This window comes from Argentina silus, assembly GCF_951799395.1.
Source record: "Argentina silus genome assembly, chromosome: 3".
In the NCBI taxonomy this organism is placed as follows: domain Eukaryota; kingdom Metazoa; phylum Chordata; class Actinopteri; order Argentiniformes; family Argentinidae; genus Argentina; species Argentina silus.
Window position 1 is genome coordinate 16,780,653 of NC_139657.1, and position 19,048 is coordinate 16,799,700.

General features: G+C 43.5%; 1 protein-coding gene across 1 annotated transcript in view; it reads left to right on the forward strand.

Moving 5' to 3' along the window:
* The window catches only part of agbl1 (AGBL carboxypeptidase 1), a 74,860-nt gene that overhangs the window by 18,319 nt on the left and 37,493 nt on the right, over positions 1-19,048 (forward strand). The window contains exons 11-18 of the mRNA XM_083667207.1: positions 3,494-3,954; positions 6,918-7,001; positions 7,823-7,912; positions 8,239-8,387; positions 9,092-9,179; positions 9,384-9,516; positions 9,871-10,024; positions 17,778-17,958. Coding sequence (XP_083523333.1) covers positions 3,494-3,954; positions 6,918-7,001; positions 7,823-7,912; positions 8,239-8,387; positions 9,092-9,179; positions 9,384-9,516; positions 9,871-10,024; positions 17,778-17,958 — 1,340 coding nt within the window. The remainder of the gene's footprint in view (positions 1-3,493; positions 3,955-6,917; positions 7,002-7,822; positions 7,913-8,238; positions 8,388-9,091; positions 9,180-9,383; positions 9,517-9,870; positions 10,025-17,777; positions 17,959-19,048) is intronic.

Below are 19,048 nucleotides of genomic sequence, written 5' to 3' on the forward strand. Positions count from 1 at the left end.
AAGAGATAAGAAACGCCATACCTTGATATGTAACCACCACCATACAGAATGCTAAAGTAACCATGCTTCATTTATAAACCCTACTGTAGCTCTGACCAGGCATAACACCTGTTTAATTATATATGTTCTTGTTATCTTGTAAGGCTTGAGAAGTCCAGGAGATAGAATGTCCATACCCCAGGGCCTGTAATAGCAAAGAGTGGCCTGGGTGGCTTGGGAGAACTAGAGCTACCTTTGATTGGGTCCCTGTGTCTACCGCTATCTGAATAAATCCCTGGGTGTCCAGTCCCCAATGCTATCATATGATCCTTAGTACAACCACTATACAGTACAGTTTCTCCCAGGTGTTCAGCTTCTAACAGTTTTGATGATGAGGCATACAGGTTGTGTTCCAATATCCACACTACTGTAGCATACCACTTAGAATGCATGGCCAATGCAGTGCATTGCTTTATTCTATGTGTGGATATTCAAACCTATAGGATATGAGTGCCTTTTAGCTGCAGTACAGTACATTCTGTACCTGGGAATTTCATAAGGGGACCTATTAATGATGCTGAGTTTCTGGGAATTATAAACGACACAATCATGATTTCACAAGTCTCTTCTTACCGGGTGGGTTTGGAAATCAAATTGACCAATCAGATTCTGTTCTTCTGGCCTTCAATCAAAACAGAGAGCTGGCTTTTTTATGACAAGTCACATTCTCACTGTGCAGTGTTTCTCACTGTGCCGTGAGAAACCGTATTTGAATTGATATGCAGCTGAGTTGGATTTTTGTTTTGCTCTCCATTCTTCAATGCTTCACTTGAGCTCTGTCGGTTTTTTATGCTTTGCACAATTCACCATTTTTGACATCTAAAATGTTAACGTGGTGTGAAATTCAAATGCAGAGCATCAGTTTTTGGTGCAGTGTAACCATGAAAAGGCGTAGTCGGCTCAGTAGAACTGCTAAACAATAGAGGTTTTGAGTTCAAAAGAACACAGGGAGTCCAGGGTTTACAGACGGGACCACATGCTTTAATGGACTCAACACATGCTTACCACGCATGTTCCCATGATTACACATTGTTGACATTGTTGACATCCCTTAACTTACCTCCAGAATCAAATACATCAGTGAAGTGTTTTCTTCCCATATGGATTAATAGGAAGGTACTATAGTAGATCCATATTTGATAAATTGATATTTATATTATTAAAAATACCATAATAACTGTAAGATCTATAAGATCTATAATATAATTTTCAGCTGTTGTTATTGAGAGACCTAATCTGTTTTCTGTTTTTTTGCTACTCTTCCTGGGGTACACATAAAAGATAAAACACATGACAGAGTACAGAACAGCTATAGACAAAACAGTTATATACAAGAACAACATAAGATAATAGAACAATACATTCAAAATAAAAATAAAATATATACAGTATATCATCATGACACCACTTTTCAGATAATGTTCTTTCAATACTCAAACAAATAACATTCAACAATTCAATTTATCATTTAAGAGTTGCTGTTGAAGGATCTTTCCACTTTTCATCTTCTTATCTACAGTTCCTGTTACAGTAGATCTTTATAAAGTGGAGAGGTGATACAAGATTTTTTCTTCTTAAATCTGTTTTTAAAGCTAAACTTGTTTTGTACCTGAGTAACCTCTAGTGGCAGAGCATTCCATGCCATGGCTCTATACATAACTGACCAACGCAATAAATCAGTTTTTGGTTTGGGTGCCTTGAAGAAACCCATAGTGGAGTGTCTTGTGTGGTATGTATGTCTATTTGAAGTGTATGCAAAAACATTATACATGCAGATAGGACATTTCAACACAGATGTTTCTCAAAAACTAGAAGAGAAGCAGTCAATCTCTCCTTAATCCTCAGCCAGGAAAGACTATCTTGCATGTTGTTGATATTAGTTATGTGTGCTCAGTTAAAGGGCGAGGCATGCTGCTCTGTTTTGAGTCAGCCATAACTTTGCTACAGTAGGTCTTTCTTTGCTGCACTTGACCAAAATGGGACAAAGCTCTCTAGGTTCTATTGGTAGTAACTCTCCAATCATGTGATTGCAAGTGATGCAAAGCCTTAACGAGTGAGTCTTTTTCAATAACAAATGATGATCAATAACATCAAAGGCTGCACTGAAATCTAACAATACAGCTCCAACTATCATCTCATTATGCGTTTTCTTTTAGCCAGTGATCGATCATCTGAGTCAGTAGAGTACGGTTGAGTGCCCTTACCTACTGTGCATGCTGAAAGGCACTATTTATTCTTTGGAACAGTAGCATTGTATTTGGTCAAACACAATTGTTAATTCACAAATTCAGTTTACTAAGAACAGGCAGCAAGCTAATTGGGTGGCAGCATGCTTTACTATTTTTAAGTAGTGCTATCGTTTTTCACCTTCCACGCCTGTGGACACACACACACTCCTTCTGGCTTTGGTTAAATACATGGCATCCTCAATAGGGTTGGCAATACAGTCTGCTATCGTTCTCAATAGTTTCACATCCATGCAATCCTTAATTAATAGATATTTTAGGGAAAGAAAATGATGGTTCACTTTTCTATGTTGTCATTTGAGTCAGTTTGTCCACTTTACCACTGAAATAGTCATTTGAATGATTGGCTATATCGAAAAGTTTTGTAATAAATGATCCATTAACTTCAATGAATGATGGAGATGAATTGGGTTTTCTGCGCGTAATAACCATTGCTGTATTTAAAGTACAGCAATGGTTTTTTTCCCATTGTTTTTTATGTCATTTATCTTGGTTTGGTAATATAATTTCTTGTTATTTTTGTTAAGTTTAGTCACAACATTTCAATGTACAATATGCCAGCCAATCAGCTGTACCACACCAACATACATCTTCAACAAAAGAGAAAACATTTAGTAAGATCTCTTATAAAGTACTTTGGGCCCTGCCTTTGGTGCTTTGGCCGCAATGTTATGGTCACTACAGCCTATTGATGTCAGTCGGAATGGGGAAATTTAATATGTATTCATGTCTGCTCCACTACCACCATCAGAGTGTTCCCTTGTGGGTCTTAAAGGATTTCTTTTTTGGTTTAAACACATTTTTTTCGGAGGAGACAAACAGTATTACTTTTTATATGACGTTTGATAAGATATGTTGTTGTGTGTAATGTAGTGTAATGCAGTCATAATGCAGAATGTGTTTCATTTCATTGGTGCTGTATGTGTCTGATAATGTTACCAGGAACAAATAGATATGCTTTAATCCAAAGATTATTAGACATTTATGAACCCATTCACGTTAAACACAAAGTTCAATGTCCAAAATGTTACTGTAGTCTATTCACCAAGACAGTTCTTGGATATTTAGTTCCCTTACTTGATAGAGATACTTGATAGCCAGTCAGCATTGCCACAGGGCCTCTTTCACAGTCACGGTGCATATGAGATCATGTTAATTGTGTTTTGGCTGATCTGTCCCTTTAAAGACACCCTCTCCTTGTCTTCCAGGATTTGGACTCAGGCTCCGAGGCGGACGAGAGTTCAGACGAGGAGGGTCTACTGAACAGGAACTTCACATCCACACTAAACCACACTCCATCCCATTCTCCTGTGGACCACCCAGCCTCGCCTATGGCAGGCTGGAGCCCCCAGGACCCCCAGACTGATGGGGGAGATGGAGGAGATGGAGGCTACTCAAAAAAGAACCACCTGGTGGCCCGGGACTTCCACAGTCATGTCCTGAGCAGTTCCAGGGTGAAACCAGATGGCCACCATCGCAGCATGGTGGACAGGTTGCTGGAGAAACACGGAGCCTGCATTCCCCACCATGACCCACGCCTCTACACCGCAGCGGCTTCCCAGATCAAGTCCATACCTGGGTACTCCATCCTTGCCTTCCCTGACTTCTGGGGACACCTCCCACCATGTGGTCCAGAGCCAATGGCGGGGAGGAACCGTAATATACAAAGGTACAGTATGAGCCAATGGCATGTCAATGTCAACAAATGAGCCAATGGCATGTCATTGTCAACCAATGAGCATGCTATGGCACTTAAGAGACAAATAAGATGATTTGCATTCAATTCAATACAGTAAACATGTTATTGCTGGGCATAAAAGTGACTGCAAGATGACTAGATGAATACTTATAGTTGTATTTAGTAGTAGTAGTTGCAGACATAGTACTGTATACTGGAGGATAGAAAGGAACACCACATTTCAGTTTATGCTAAACGGTTGTGATTGATGAGTGTGTGAACTACGGGGCCGGTTGATGTATCCATCATGGCGTGACTTGAGGCCTTGTCACAGTGTGGTTCTTACCCATTACGCAAACCCCATCATGCAGTTGTATTTGCATAAAAGCTATTTGAACAAGAGTTTATGAAGCATGTTAGGAGCATGAAGACGTCATATAGAGGCCCAGTCCTACTGTTCGCCATTCTGTGTTGGCTCTATAATCTGTTTTGGCTCCTCTTTGTCACAGATGCTGTGGTAGAGATAGAGTTCATGCTGTCAGTGTAGAATTGATTTAGTGTAGGGTGTATCCTGTCTGTGGACAATGGATGTCTGAAGCAGGTTGCTGGAAGTGAATTATCACAACATTTTGTTTGACGGTGAAATCATAACTATGTTTTTAACCACTGTCAACCTTCATTCAGACTAACATACTGCTCAGAACTAAAGAAATGTTTGAGGGTATTGTTACATATTTCCTTGTTAATCTGTTTAGATTACCACACTTTATTCTGGGAGTGTTATAAATGATATGTAGTTACCACATAGAACGAAAAAGAAAGGGGGAGAAAGAGAGAGAGATGTCTCTGTGTTTAAAACAAAACATGTTGCAGCCTCTACTGTGGAATGACTGCATCTGTTAATATAGCATTATGTCATTGTTGATAGCAACTGGCAACAGTGTTTTGTTGCCTGTGAGTCAGGATTAAGTGCTCTTCAAGTTTGAAACACACAAGTAACATTGTAAACAATAGCCTGTCATTGAAATACAAAAGTGAGATTGTAAACAATAGCTTGTCATTGAAGCAGAATACTAGAGGTTGGTTAATACTGAGCTGATTGTTTATGAAGCTGGAGCAGAGGAACACAGTGGAGGCTTATGAGCGTCTGTCTCCAAACTGTCAAATAAATTATGCATCTCATATCCCACACAGAAATATGCACAGAAAGATGGCAGAATGTTTTCCAGATAATGTGATTACAGTGAGGAGATTGTCGGTTTACTTTATTTGTATTCTTTGTAGTCGTTGTTAATCGTGTTGATGTTCAGATGTTAGAGCACGCTCAGACCATTGGTCTCTGAGGCTGAATTGGTTTATTGTCAAACAAATTCACCAAATCCTTCACTATGTTTGAGATGTGAAATCAATAGTGGATATCCATCTCTTGCTTCTCATTATCCGTTTCAGGAAGTGTCATTTGTCAGTGCAAAGGATCTTTGTCGGCCCCATTCATTGTATTAGCTGCACTCTGTTCTAAAGTCAACCCAAATGCATCCCGAAGTACAGCCCTTTGTATTAAACACTTATTCACTGATCTAATTACGAGCCGTCTCTGTTGCCCCGGTCGGAAATTTGTTTTCCTGGAGAACTTTTCCAGGTGCAAATGTTAGATTGTGGAGAATTGACGTTTATTTCAGTCATTTCACAGTTCATTGTGTTTGCTTCGAGGGGAGATTCGTCAATGTTAACTCTATTTTGTGTATTTTTCTCTGCAAAGCTATTTTTCCAAGACTTAAGTTAAACTGTTTGACAGTCTGGAACATTTAGGTGGCACAGATGCAATTTTTGCCTGCACTTTATTAATTTATTTGCTGTAATTTCCCCCAAATGTCATTTTTGCATAAATTGTCACAGTCTGCTGAAGCCTTGCTCTCTTGGAGAGAGTGTGAGAAAGTCTTCCCCTTCTCTTAGTTTCATCCCTCCTTCTCTTCATCCCTTCTTCTCCTCTGACTCAGTGAGGGTAGTTGGTCCTCTCCTTCCTGCCCAGGACCCTGTGGGGTGGTCTGTGGTGATGCAACCAGTGCTCCTCACAGTTGTACCCTGATCAAACAACCTGGTCCTGGGGCAGAGCACAGCCTGTATTCTCCTCCCCCTCAGACCATCTCTATACTCCTGGGGTGTGTTTGTCTGGGCCAGGCTGAGTCAGAGAGCCTTCAGGGATGAAGGGAAGGACGGATGAAGGAAGGAGATGAAGAGAAGAGGAGATGCTCTGTAGCTGCCGCGGAGGAGACTGTCTGGCGATCGTGCATTCAGACAAAGAGAGGAAGAGAGAGAGAGAGAGAGAGAGAGAGAGAGAGAGAGAGAGATAGAGAGATGAAGATAGAAGGGGGGGCTGTCTGGTCTGTGAGCAGGGCTCCTCTGTGCCCCCTGCTTTCTGAAGTTGGGAGATGAGAGGGCGCTTGGCGAGGTGTTGATGGGATAGTGAGAGATGGAGAGGGAGGGAGGGAGGGAGGGAGGGAAAGAGAGAGCACCACAGTGTCCTGCTACAGAGAGAGGAGAGTAAACATTAGGCCCTTTGCTGACTCACCCCTACAGAGCTAGGTCTGCAGGGGCTGAGAGCATGAAGCATCTGACTATTTATGGTTACTTTGGGAAATGTCTAGAAATGGGCACTTGTACAGCCATATACACAGACGAATTCAGACATCTCTCACACTATTACAGAGCTCAAACAATCCACTTGTTTTAGTGTTGGGACTCTCATAACATGCTTTAGATTGCCAAATGCCTTATTGTATGGACGTAATTCATTTGAATGAAAATGATATGGGCTAATAAATCTAAGTCATTCACACAAGGAATGTTCCACGTATACGCAATTTCAGAAAGATAATTAATGATTTTTATTAATTCTGATTGTCATCTAGTGTCTGGTGTAACTGCATTATGATGGATTCCCTCTGTTCTTTCAGGAAGAAGGTGTTTGAGGACGTCCAGCGTTTTCTCTCCCCAGAGGACGTTATTAATGAGGTTGTTTTTGACCTGGAGGACCCCAGGTAAGTGCTAGCAAATCACAGGGGCTGCACCTATCTACTGTATAACTGATGGCACTCTTCCACAGAGACAGTTAGCATATGTTGCTTACATTTGGTGTATTCCTAATGGATTTCATTAGCCTCATATAGATGGTTAAGACATCTGGTGCAACACATAAGATAGGCCTCATATTTTAGACCACATATTGAAAGACTGTAGCACTATGGCAGAAATGTCTCCACTCTTTAGGATGGAGGACATTATTTCAGACCAAATATTGAAACAGCAACACTATTATTGATATTCCTGTTGAATAGAGAACATTTCTGGGCTCCTGGTGCCCACATGTTGACTTTGATTTCGCCAGTTGACTGAGTGCAGAGAAAGGAGAGGGTGTCATAGGAACAGCATTGACACTGAAAAGCGAGCTAACAGTATAACCTGGTGCTGTGTTCTGTCAGCGAGCCTTATACTATACTATACTATACTGTATATTCACAGACTCTTCACAGCACTTCTATGATGTGTCAGTGGATTGTGTGGTTAACAACAGAAACCTCAGGTGGCTTTTAAGTGTTTTTCTCTTTTTCCCGTCTGACTGAATCCAGTCACTGATGCACAAAAGCGTAACCTTCAACATAGCACCTGAAAACGACAATGCATGGCCACCTACTGTATAGCAGTCAACTCTTCTGTGGGATAATCAGATTGTATTGATATTCATGTTTCATGTTTTCTTCTCCTTCCACTTACTACCCTCCCCCCTGTCCCCCCCCCCTGCCCCCCCTCCCCCCTCCCCCCTGCCCCCCCCCTCCCCCCTCCCCCCTCTCTCCTGCTCCAGCCCTCAGTGCTCGTCCAGTCGCACTGACTCCCTGCGTTTCTTCTCCAAGTTTGAGTGCGGGAACCTGAGGAAAGCTGTTCATGTCCGCAGGTGTGGTTCTACTCCCAAAGTCAGTCCTGATTTTGCAGGAAGCCTCCAGGGGCCCTCCAGGCTCATGTAAACGCCGTATCGGAAATCAAACAGTGTCTCTCTCTAAAACCTCTCATATTAGTTATGTGAGAGAGGCGTCATGATGACATGCTTCAGATCAAATGTAAACGTTTTGGACCCTGCAGAGACTGAAATGTCATTGAATAACCTTTTGTAGTATTTTGTAGAACAGGTCTTTGTAGAACTGTGACACTGTCGATCAGATCAGTGGCTTCACTTTCCTTTCACTCCTCTCCCTCTCTCCTTCCCCCCTCCCTTCTTCTCAGCCATGAATACGATCTGATTCTGAACGCGGACGCCAACTGCACCACACACCACCAGTGGTTCTACTTCGAGGTCAGCGGCATGATGGCCAATGTGCCGTACCGCTTCAACATCATCAATTGTGAGAAAGGCAACAGCCAGTTCAACTATGGTAAGCAACGTACACACATACACACACACACACACACACACACACACACACACACACACACGCACACACACAGTTCAACTACGGTAACCCCCCCTCCACCCCCCCACCGCAAAAAAAAAAACTTGAAACCCTTTAAGATACATAAAGACCCCCCAAGTAGATAAGCACTGAGGTAGATGATTGTGAAAACAGATAGGCTTGGATGCCCCCCTGTGTTTGTTGATCTGTTGGGGGGGCTCTCTCTCCGTAGTGGGTCCTCAAAGCCTCCCTGCGCTGTGTGGTATTCCCTTAGTTTCAGTCCCCCTGACTGTGCCGCTCCCATACAGGGGCTCTGATTGATTGTAGCATCAGCCTGCTGCAGTCCATAATACCCATCCTCTCCTTGTCTAGCCTCACCTGTCCTGGCCTTCCCCAGCTCTAAAGCCCAGCGGTAGGCCTAGCTACAATGGCGCCTCTCTTCAGTTTGATATTGGCTCTATTTCCAAGGACGGAGAAATCTATAAATCTGACATAGGCCTAAATACAGTCCCAGGACAAATAATACAAAGGCATTTTGAAGTCAGCCAAAAGCAGTTGTTCAAAAAGTTTTTTCTCTTAGGCACTCGACTATTGCATATTACTGCATTCCCATCTATTAATGCAAAGCTTATCAATTAATTATAACACATACCATGTACTGTACTAACCTGAAGTCTTTATTACAGGGATGCAGCCTGTCCTTTACTCTGTGAGAGAGGCTCTGGAGGGACGACCCCACTGGGTCAGAACTGGCACTGAAATCTGCTACTACAGGTGAGGTCGGCAAGTGAACGTTGGTGTATGAATACAAAGAGACATTTACAAAGACAATGCACATTGGAGGAAACTAGTAAGGCCTATAGTTCCAGGTTTTGACAATCCATTAATATTCTTGCATTAGACTTTATGTAATAGAGGAACATTGTGTAACTTGCTTGAGAAACATGTTTTTTATATGCCAGTTGTTTGTCCCAACAGAAACAACTTCTGCCCAAGCCAAGGCCAGAGGAACACTTTGTTCTACACTATGACCTTTACCATGACCTTTAAACATAATGAGGATGTCTGCTACCTGGCCTATCACTACCCCTACACCTACTCTGCCCTGCAGGTAGCATACTTAACACAATGTGTGTGTGTGTGTGTGTGTGTGTGTGTGTGTGTGTGTGTGTGTTTGTGTGTGTGTTCACCCACACCAGCCTTGAGGTAGTCTTGACATTAACCTTCCAGTGTGTGTGTGTGTGTGTGTGTGTGTGTGTGTGTGTGTGTGTGTTTGTGTGTGTGTGTTTGTGTGTGCGTGTGTGTGTGTGTGTGTGTGTGTGTGTGTGTGTTTGTGTGTGTGTGTGTGTTTGTATATGTGTGTGTGTGTGTGTGCACAGTATGTGTGTGTCTTTGTGCGTCATAATTATGGCCTATGCGTCACTGCAGATTTAGTTAACACACCAGTGGCTCCTCTGTGTTTCAGTCTCACCTTCAGGTCCTGCAGCAATCAGTGGACCCCCGTAAGGTGTTCTTCAGAAAGCAAAGTCTGTGTAACACACTGGCTGGTAACCCCTGTCCTCTGGTCACTATCACTGCCTGTCCATCGTCTAAAAGCTGGAAGGACCTGCATCAGCTGCGTGAGTCTACACTGACATACCCCACTGCTCCTCTCTCTCTTCTGTGTGTGTGTGTGTGTGTGTGTAAGTGTGCGTGTGCGTATGTGCCTGGGTGTCAGTGTGTACCTGTGTTAGTATGTGTGTGTGTGTGAGAGAGAGATCTGGCAATCACTCAAAAAGACCACAGATATACCACAGACACCTCCTGCGCGAGAGGGAGTTGTGATGTGGAGAATGTGAAGGTGATAGACTCCCTGCCAAAGGTTGACTCATCCACCGCTTGATACATGCAACACTGCGGAGACAGAAGAAACACTTGTACGTTCCTCTGAACCCAAGTCAAACAAAACGGGCCTCATAGCAGGCGAACGTAGCAAGGGCTTTCAACTGAAACCTGTAATCCCTCAGAAGGGCAGGCTTCTGTCTGTCTCTGTGTAGCTGTTTTGTTATTATTGCGTTTGAGGCTAATTCCTTTACAGACGACAGTGATGCTGCTGTGACAGAGGAGCGGTGGCCTGCTGGCAGAGGCTGGGTGACAGTGATGGATGTATAGGGGAGAAGGAAGGGGTGAGAAGGTGGGAGGGAGGGACACCATGTGGGCCCTTGTCAGAGCCGTCCCACAGGGGAGAGTTGCCCCCCCCCTCCCCCTCCTCCCTGCCACCCCTCCTCCTCTGCCCCCCCTCCTCCCTGCCCCCCCCTCCTCCTTACCTCCCCCTCCTCCCTGCCCGCCCCTCCTCCTTACCTCCGCCTCCTCCCTGCCCCCCCCTCCTCCTTACCTCCCCCTCCTCCTTGCGCCCCCCTCCTCCCTGACTCCCCCACCCCCCTTCCTTTCCTCTGGCTTCTGATCAATATACAGAACAGGTAGTCAGCTGTACTGCTCTCCTTGCAGCCAGGCTGGTGCCATATGGCCCAGTGTAGACAACAGGACTGCCTTCTCAGATTTGTAGCCTTGGTGGTGATAGTTCAACCCCCCCGAGGGCTGGTGGGGGTGGTGGGGAGAGCGTGAACTGTGATTGGATACATGCTGCCTTAGTGCTGATCAAAGCATGTTGGAACTGCCTTACTGTAAACCATATGTAGCCCACTGTGTCTCCTCGACTGTACAAAGTGAACTGAACAGGCCCTTGAACTACATTATACAGTAAAGGCACCCTTATAATTGTATTGGCATTGAACCATCTAGAATATAGTCCTATGGACCACTAGAATATACAGTAGCCATACCAAATTGAACCCCCTTTTTAATTAAAAAATATAACATAATCTATAACAGGTTTAACAGATCTCCACTGAATTACAAGGAACTACAATATTCAGAACACCCCACGGAGACATTACACACATAATTATGCTAATGAGCCCAAACTGTGCAGGTATCCTTTGACTTGACGTGCATATGACACCGCAGAACAAGCCCCCTCTGTTTGCATTCTGAGTGTTTGTATTGTGAGTGAGCTGGTGCTGCAGTGGAAGGTCACATTTTGTTTGTGACATGTAATCTGCTAGTCTTCTGAGTCAACGTTCCATTTGACATTGACTTGTCCGGGTCAACTCAGCTTTTGGTTGTATTATTCAACTAAGGGATGCAATTAGATCAGCGTTAACACCAATCACAACAAACCACTTAAGACTAATTTGTAATCTGTTAATACAATAATTATAATGTTGTGTAGGTCATTAATAATTGCAGGACATGTTGATTTAATTAAGCAGTTTGTTTCTCCCTAAGAGGGATAGTGGGACTGTCAGCACCAGAGAGGGTCATTTTATACACTGACATGTCATGCTGCTAGCTGGGGTGTGTGGAGAATCCTGAGATAAGGGTGGCTTGAGTGTGTGTGTGTGTGTGTGTGTGTGTGTGTGTGTGTGTGTGTGTGTGTGTGTGTGTTTGCTTGCGTGCTGCTGTGGATGTGTGTAGAATCCTGAGATAAGAGTAGCTTGATGAAGTAAACAGTTTGAAGACAATAGGCTCAGAGTTGAATTGCTCTCTTGTCTATTTGTCAAGTCTTCATCAGGACAGGTTGCCACCAGAACAGAACAGAAAGGGTATTGAGGTTTCCATATATGCAAATACAGGATATTGTGTTGTGTTAGTGGGTGGAGATTGTTTCCTGTATATTGTAGGTAAGCAGGATCGTTTGGCTTTGTCAAACATGATCAGAATCACTTCATTATGTATCTGAGTAAACAACATTAAAGACAACATTGAATGAAAAGTATCTGATTTGCAAAATGCACAATCTGGTGCCAACACAGGCATTTACCTATTATTTTGAAGAAGTAGCCCTAGTTTGTAATAAATTCTGTATAAACTATTCCATAATATTTCTTCCTCTTTTTTCACCATGTGTTCAGTGATGCTCGGTACAGTATGTCTTTTCCTTGTAGGGCAGCCGAGGTGGAGGAGCGGAGTGATCGTGCAGGGGTTTGGGGGCTAACCATTGCTAACCATAGTCTTGTCAAGGTTGAGCTTAAGGTGGTGGGCTGACATCCAAGCAGAAATGTCAGCAAGACATGTGTTGCCACCTGTGAGTCAGAAGGGGGGAAAGAGAGAAAAAGTTGAGTGCCATCTGTGTAGGTGTGGTAGGAGAAACCATGTGAAGAAATTACAGAGCCGAGAGATTTGGTATAGAGAGAGAACAGTAAAGGCCCGAGAACAGAGCCCTGGGGCACCCCAGTGGCTAGGGCTCGTGGAGAGGATCGCTGTCGCACCTGGTAGGAGCGACCGGCCAGGTATGATGCAAACCAGGAGACTGCAGAGCCAGAGATGCCCAATTCTGAGAGGGTGGAGAGAAGGATTGGGAGGTTTACTGTGTCCAATGCAGCAGACAGGTCCAGAAGAATGAGAACAGAGGAGAGGGAGGAAGCTTGAGCGGAGTGGAGGGCCTCTGTGACAGCGAGGAGAGCAGTTTCAATAGAGTGCCCAGCTTTAAAGCCGGATTGGTGAGGGTCGAGGAAGTTGTTCTGAAGGAGGTAGTTAGACAGTTAGTTAGAGACAGCACGTTCAAAGGTTTTAGATAAGAAGGAGAGAAGGGATACCGGTCTGTAGTTATGGACAGCAGATGGGTCAAGAGTTGCTTTCTTGAGGAGAGGCTTGAGGAGAGGCCTTCCATCTATCACAGCCATCATACTGTTACCTTCCTTTCCATTTATCACAGCTCATTGGCCTGCTGGTCAAGGTACATTAGGTCAAGATAATGACTAAGATATCACATGATAGACTTGGCTCCCCCATCATCTCATCTCCCAGAAAATATACACTGTTACCACAGTCAGCAGTAACTTAGGAGAGACCAACTTAGGGATTTGATATTTTAATAGATTCAGGCAGACACAGACACACACACACACACACACACACACACACACACACACACACACACACACACACACACACACACACACACACACACACCTCAGGCCAACATGTACACAGTGGTGTGGTAGAAGACCAATGAACTCAAATAGAATGTTGTTTTCTAGAGTGTTCGAAATGGGTTCCAATTTGTGCTCTGGGTGAGATACTAATGGCACGGTGGATAGGTTTATTTTCCCTTTTGTTATGTAGCTTGATCCAGACACTTACGTCATATCAGTACCCTACTGAAATCATATCAATGTTATAACACATTTGTGAAGTAGTAGCAAAAGTTCTAACACATTTGTGATATGTAATATGAAATACAATCTTGGATGCTCCGTCTCTCCTTTTAGCCCACATGGTAAATGTTAAAGATGAGACAATGTGATTTTGTGGCCCTGACACATTGAAGCTGTCAGAGTCTAAAATGCTTCAACTACTAATACTGGTTTCCAAGCCTTCCAATATCACATTGTACTCATGCAATCTCTCTCACCAGGAAGAGAAGAAAAACAAGTTACCTCCCTTTAGATCGCTTTTGGCCACACTGTCATGCTAAATGAGATTATGTTTGATAATTAACAGCCTCAGAAACCAACCCCAGCGCCAATTGCAGTGGAACATTTTTAATTAATAAAATGGAAAAATGAAAGCTGCATTTTCATAAGCTTCGCAGGGGCAAATTCATCTTATGATTATAAATGGACAACCCTGATTTGTACTAATTAGATCTGATTTGCATATACAGGAAAGGATTACAAAGATTGGTTTTGATTGCTCCAGGCCTCCTTTGTACTTTGGCTTGTGTGTCTGTCGGAGGCAGCTTGTGTAGACTGTAGTGTTAGTCTCACTGGCTGCGTAGTGGCAGTTAAGGCGGATCGCATGAATTTAAAGTTTCAGTCACTTTCGCTCACAGCTTGTTGCCCTCTCTCACTTCAGCCGCGCTGCACTGCATACCAACCAACAGGATGTTTTGATTCTGTTGGTTTCTGAGACTGAAAATGTGAGGATATAGTCAAGTAGAGAGATCTGGTTGTGATGAATGACAGCAGCTGTATCGGCAGTGGTCGTTTGGTCTCCCTTTTACACTACCTTTTAGGTGTTCATACTCTCTTATTATGGACCTAAATGATATGACATCATGGATGGGGTCGTCTAGTCTGGTGGTTTGAGTGCCATAAGAGGATATAGACAGAGGTTTCTAATCACAGGTAGACAGCAGGTTGGCAATGGGAACCTACAACCCAGACTAGACTTTGAAAGTCTACAGAGGACAATCTATGCTCAGTATCTTGCATTCTGTCCGTCTTCATATCAGTAAAAACAGGTTCACACACACCAGAACACATTGTTTTTGAAAAGCAAACGTCTCAGCGTCAGATTGATGAACCTGTAGTGGAGTGGCTGGAGAGAGACCCAAAGAGACTAAACTGTGGTACTTCATCACCAAGGGGCTCAGTGAGAGAGGAGCCTTGATGGGGCTTCAGTCTGCAGCACCACTCTAGACCCTGTACAGAAGGAGAAGAATACACCTGGCTGAGAGTAGGAGTGGCAGGGATATGATGTGTCCCAATTCTCTACCCTTTCCCTGAAGTGTGGACTTATGCACTCCCTCACCTGGTTATTGTTTTCTACGCATGCCTGTTGTTTTGTAAGCAGGGTTGTTTCTGAGTGTGTAGGCTTCCTAGAGAGACAACATACCATGAAGACATAACAAAGAAACACATAAAGAAATCTGTGCACATTCACCTGTGCATGAGAGTGGTTTCTGTACAGGCTTTGCTATTCTATGGCTGTAACATGCTGGCATTGTCATTGCCTTGGTTTACAGTAGAGAGGGAGTATCAAACCAAGCGAGGGAGGACTACACCCCCCCCCCCTCTCTCTTTATATATATCTATTTATCTTACATGAGAAACACACACATTCCAGCGGTGGCTGATGCCATTCAAGATTAGGGAGGAAGATTTTTTTTCCTTATGGCCTTAATCCTATTACAATATATTGGATGTCATTTATATTCCATTCACCCAGCTCAATGTAACATTGATAGGTTTAAGCTATTTACATACCCACCCTGAGCTTGACAATTGAATTTGCCGGCCCTATACCCATTATGAGGTTGCTACAACCTAGCCTACAAATGAAAGTTTATAACACAGGTGCAGAGGAGGAGAGTTATATTGGAGCCGTCAAGGTGACAGTGACACATTCAGTGCTGCCTTGGACACTCTTGCCTGCATCTAGATGATCTGATTACCTGCACACACAGTTCACTTTCATATCAGCCACATACAGCATCATCACATGCTTGTTGTATAATTCCTTCTCGCATCCACACACTCTCTTCCTCCCACCTTTTCCCTTCGCCTGAGGAATTCAGTTGTACAGTAGCTGTCTGTGACCAGGCACAAAAAAAACCTCTCCAAGCTAAAGTTTCATGAAATTAATTAAATCGAAAGCTTACCTTGATTTGGAGGAGTTGCAGTAGTTGGATAGCCTTACCTAGCTAGCTAACATAAAAATAATTCCTCTCTGCTTGAGACAGGTTGTTGAGTAGGCTAGATTATCTGCATTAGCAAAAAAACTAAACAATATATAGCTCGCTCTCTCTCTCTCTCTCTCTCTCTCTCTCTCTCTCTCTCTCTCTCTCTCTCCCTCTCTCTCTTTCTGCTCCATCTCCTTAATATTTGAAGAAATACATTTCTTCAAAACTGTTAAACTTTTGCCTTTCTTTGTCTTTGTGCACTATAGTAGTGCTAGCTGTAGCATATGCTTTCAGTACTAGATGGATTATCTGATCGTTGATTGGATGGGGAAGATGTTAGTCGATACTGCAAGAGCTCTGATAGGTAGGAGGACATCCTCTGGTAGTCATCATAATTACTGTGTAAGTATATGCAAGTGGGTGAGAACCATGAGCCTCTTAGGTTTTGTATTGAAGTCAATGTAGCCAGAGGAGGACATAAGATAGCTGTCGTCTGGCTACACCAAGGTGCTACCCTAGAGGGTGCTGTTGAGACTACTCTAGACCTTCATTGCACAATAGTGTGATCTTCCCCTCACTCCTCTGAGGAGCATCACTGACACACACACACACACACACACACACACACACACAAACATATGAGCGTGCGTTCATATGTGTCTCGCGTAAGATACATTTATGTATAGAAACTCAATCATCTGAAAAAGGGAAAAAACAGTGATTGAAGGTTGTTGTTGGATTTTGCCAGCAGGAGGTGAGTTTGCTTATATAGCCAAGAAACAGCAGGGGACTGAGACACAAAGACGCGTACTTCCAAACCGACTCTCTATGAGGCTTCTACTGATGATGAGTGTGTGCCAGAGACACCTCTGCACTCATGCCCATTGTAGTGTTCTTGGGGGTTATGATAAGCAACAATCTCAGTTTATTTTTTCAGGTGGACATGCAAACCTACGTGTGTGTGTGTGTGTGTGTGTGTGTGTGTGTGTGTGTGTGTGTGTGTGTGTGCGTATGTGTGTGTGTGTGTGTGTGTGTGTGTGTGTGCGTATGTGTGTGTCAAAGGGCAGCGAGAGAGCATAAAGGAGGCTGTAGAATCTTTTTTCTTCTTGAATGGGAATATAAACGATCCATTTTCCAAGGCTCAAGCAACCCGCTTTTGCAGGGAATTGAGTTCCAAGCTCAGCCGTTATTTGTCACTCTAATTCGATCCTCTGGACACTTCCACCTCAAGCCTGCATTCCCTCTTAGTCACTTTTTGTATCTTCATCTCTTTCAGCATTGCTATGCATATGCCCTCTCTCTCAGAACGTATCTTTGTTGTCAACACTGGGCAGCCTAAAGTACCACAATATGACGGTCCTCTATATTATGGTAAATAGATGAAAATGATGCCAATATATTTGTTTTTTACAAAAACAAATGACTTATTTTTCAGACCTGATTACTTAAAAGCTCACTAAGATTCAATTAAACATAGAAATGAAATGGTGCATGAAAAGGGTGTGGATGTTACAGGGCTGTAGAAACTCATTAGTGCATGATCTATGCAGGAGGCGGCAGAGGGAGCTGCCTCTTCTCTCCCCTGGTCATTTGTAGAGACTTTAAGACCAGGACACATTCATCTACATTTCATTTGGATGTGTCTCAGATAGCATATCCGTTATTCTGTTTCTTCAAAATCTATATTTCCACAGGTTGCGAGAAAGATTCAAACCATAGAAATGAGCACACAGACATATAACTTCTGCATAACAGAAGTCAGACTATATGCAGGTATCTCAGAACAGGGAACCTGCATTGGACAGAGAGTCTCTCTGGAGCAAAAAAGGGGATATAGAGAGTAAACAATGCTCCTCTTCCCTCATCCCTGATATTAGACGGTGTTGGTTGGTCAGTGAGTAACCCCCCTCTTTCCCCTCCCCCAGGTAACCGTCCCTGCGTGGTTCTGTCAGCACGCGTCCACCCAGGGGAGAGTAATGCCAGCTGGGTGATGAAGGGGACTCTGGAGTTCCTGTGTAGCAGTGACCCCGTGGCCGAGAGCCTCAGGGAGGCCTTCATCTTCAAGATCATCCCCATGCTCAACCCAGACGGGGTCATTAATGGCACGTGAGTCTGACCTCTCAAACGCCAACACTGCTCCGGAACCACCCAACCGTGACCTTAGAAACACATACCTTGAACCTAAAATGCCAACACTGAACCTAAACCCTGAAACCTAGCCTGGCCTATCATGAAACACCTAGCCTGAGCTCCCAAAACTTCTAGTACTGACCCCTGAAACTCCTACACTGACCTCTGAACCCTGACTCTAAACTCACGAACACTAGCAGGGAGTCTCTGAAGTGCCGACACTGAACATGAACTCCCTACAATGCCCTTTGAACCCCAACCCTAGTCTGACACTACGTATCATCTCCATGCTAACCATAACGTCCAGATGGCTTAAGGATCAGAGGGTATACAGTGTCAAGTGAGTGTGTACTATGATATACTCGCATCAGTGTGGCAGCATCATATATTTGTCTAAATCCTTCCCCTCTTCTCTGTAGTGGGCCTGTTGTAGGTCACGGGTCAAAAAGAAATGAATGTAGCAATACATTAATTTGAATCCAATAATAGGAGAGGAAGTGTCTTCTAAATGCTGTATGCAAAACCACCTAAAACTCATATATATGTTAATGCAAACAGGCAGCATACATGAGGTGTCATAACACTTTGAAATGGAAATCCTAATTCAAACATGTGCTCAAAGGTCACATTTGCTTATACATCATGTACAGCAAATATTAGATTAAAGCTTTCTGAAAACTGTGTGTGAGAGAGAGAGAGAGAGATGTCAAACAGTATGTTAATTTCTCCCTTTGTTCATTGAATCATGCTCTGTAAAAGGTGGTCACATTGGTCTGTAAATGACATTGGTCTGTAAATAATTAATCTCCCATGACAACTGACTGCAGTGTCTCTTCTGCTGTTTGTGGAAAACACAAGCAAGTGCACATCTTTGACTCTGCAGTTGCCTGATTTTCTTGTGCTATTTGGAGCTCATACAACATACAGCATGGAGTGTTTTGGTCTTGAGATATGATAATTGCTGGGAGTCTGCGTAACCAATCTGTGCCAGCCAGCTGTTCTGACCAGAGGGAGAGAGAGAGAAAGAAAGAAAGATAGAGTGTGTGAGCGAGTGTGTGTGAAAGCG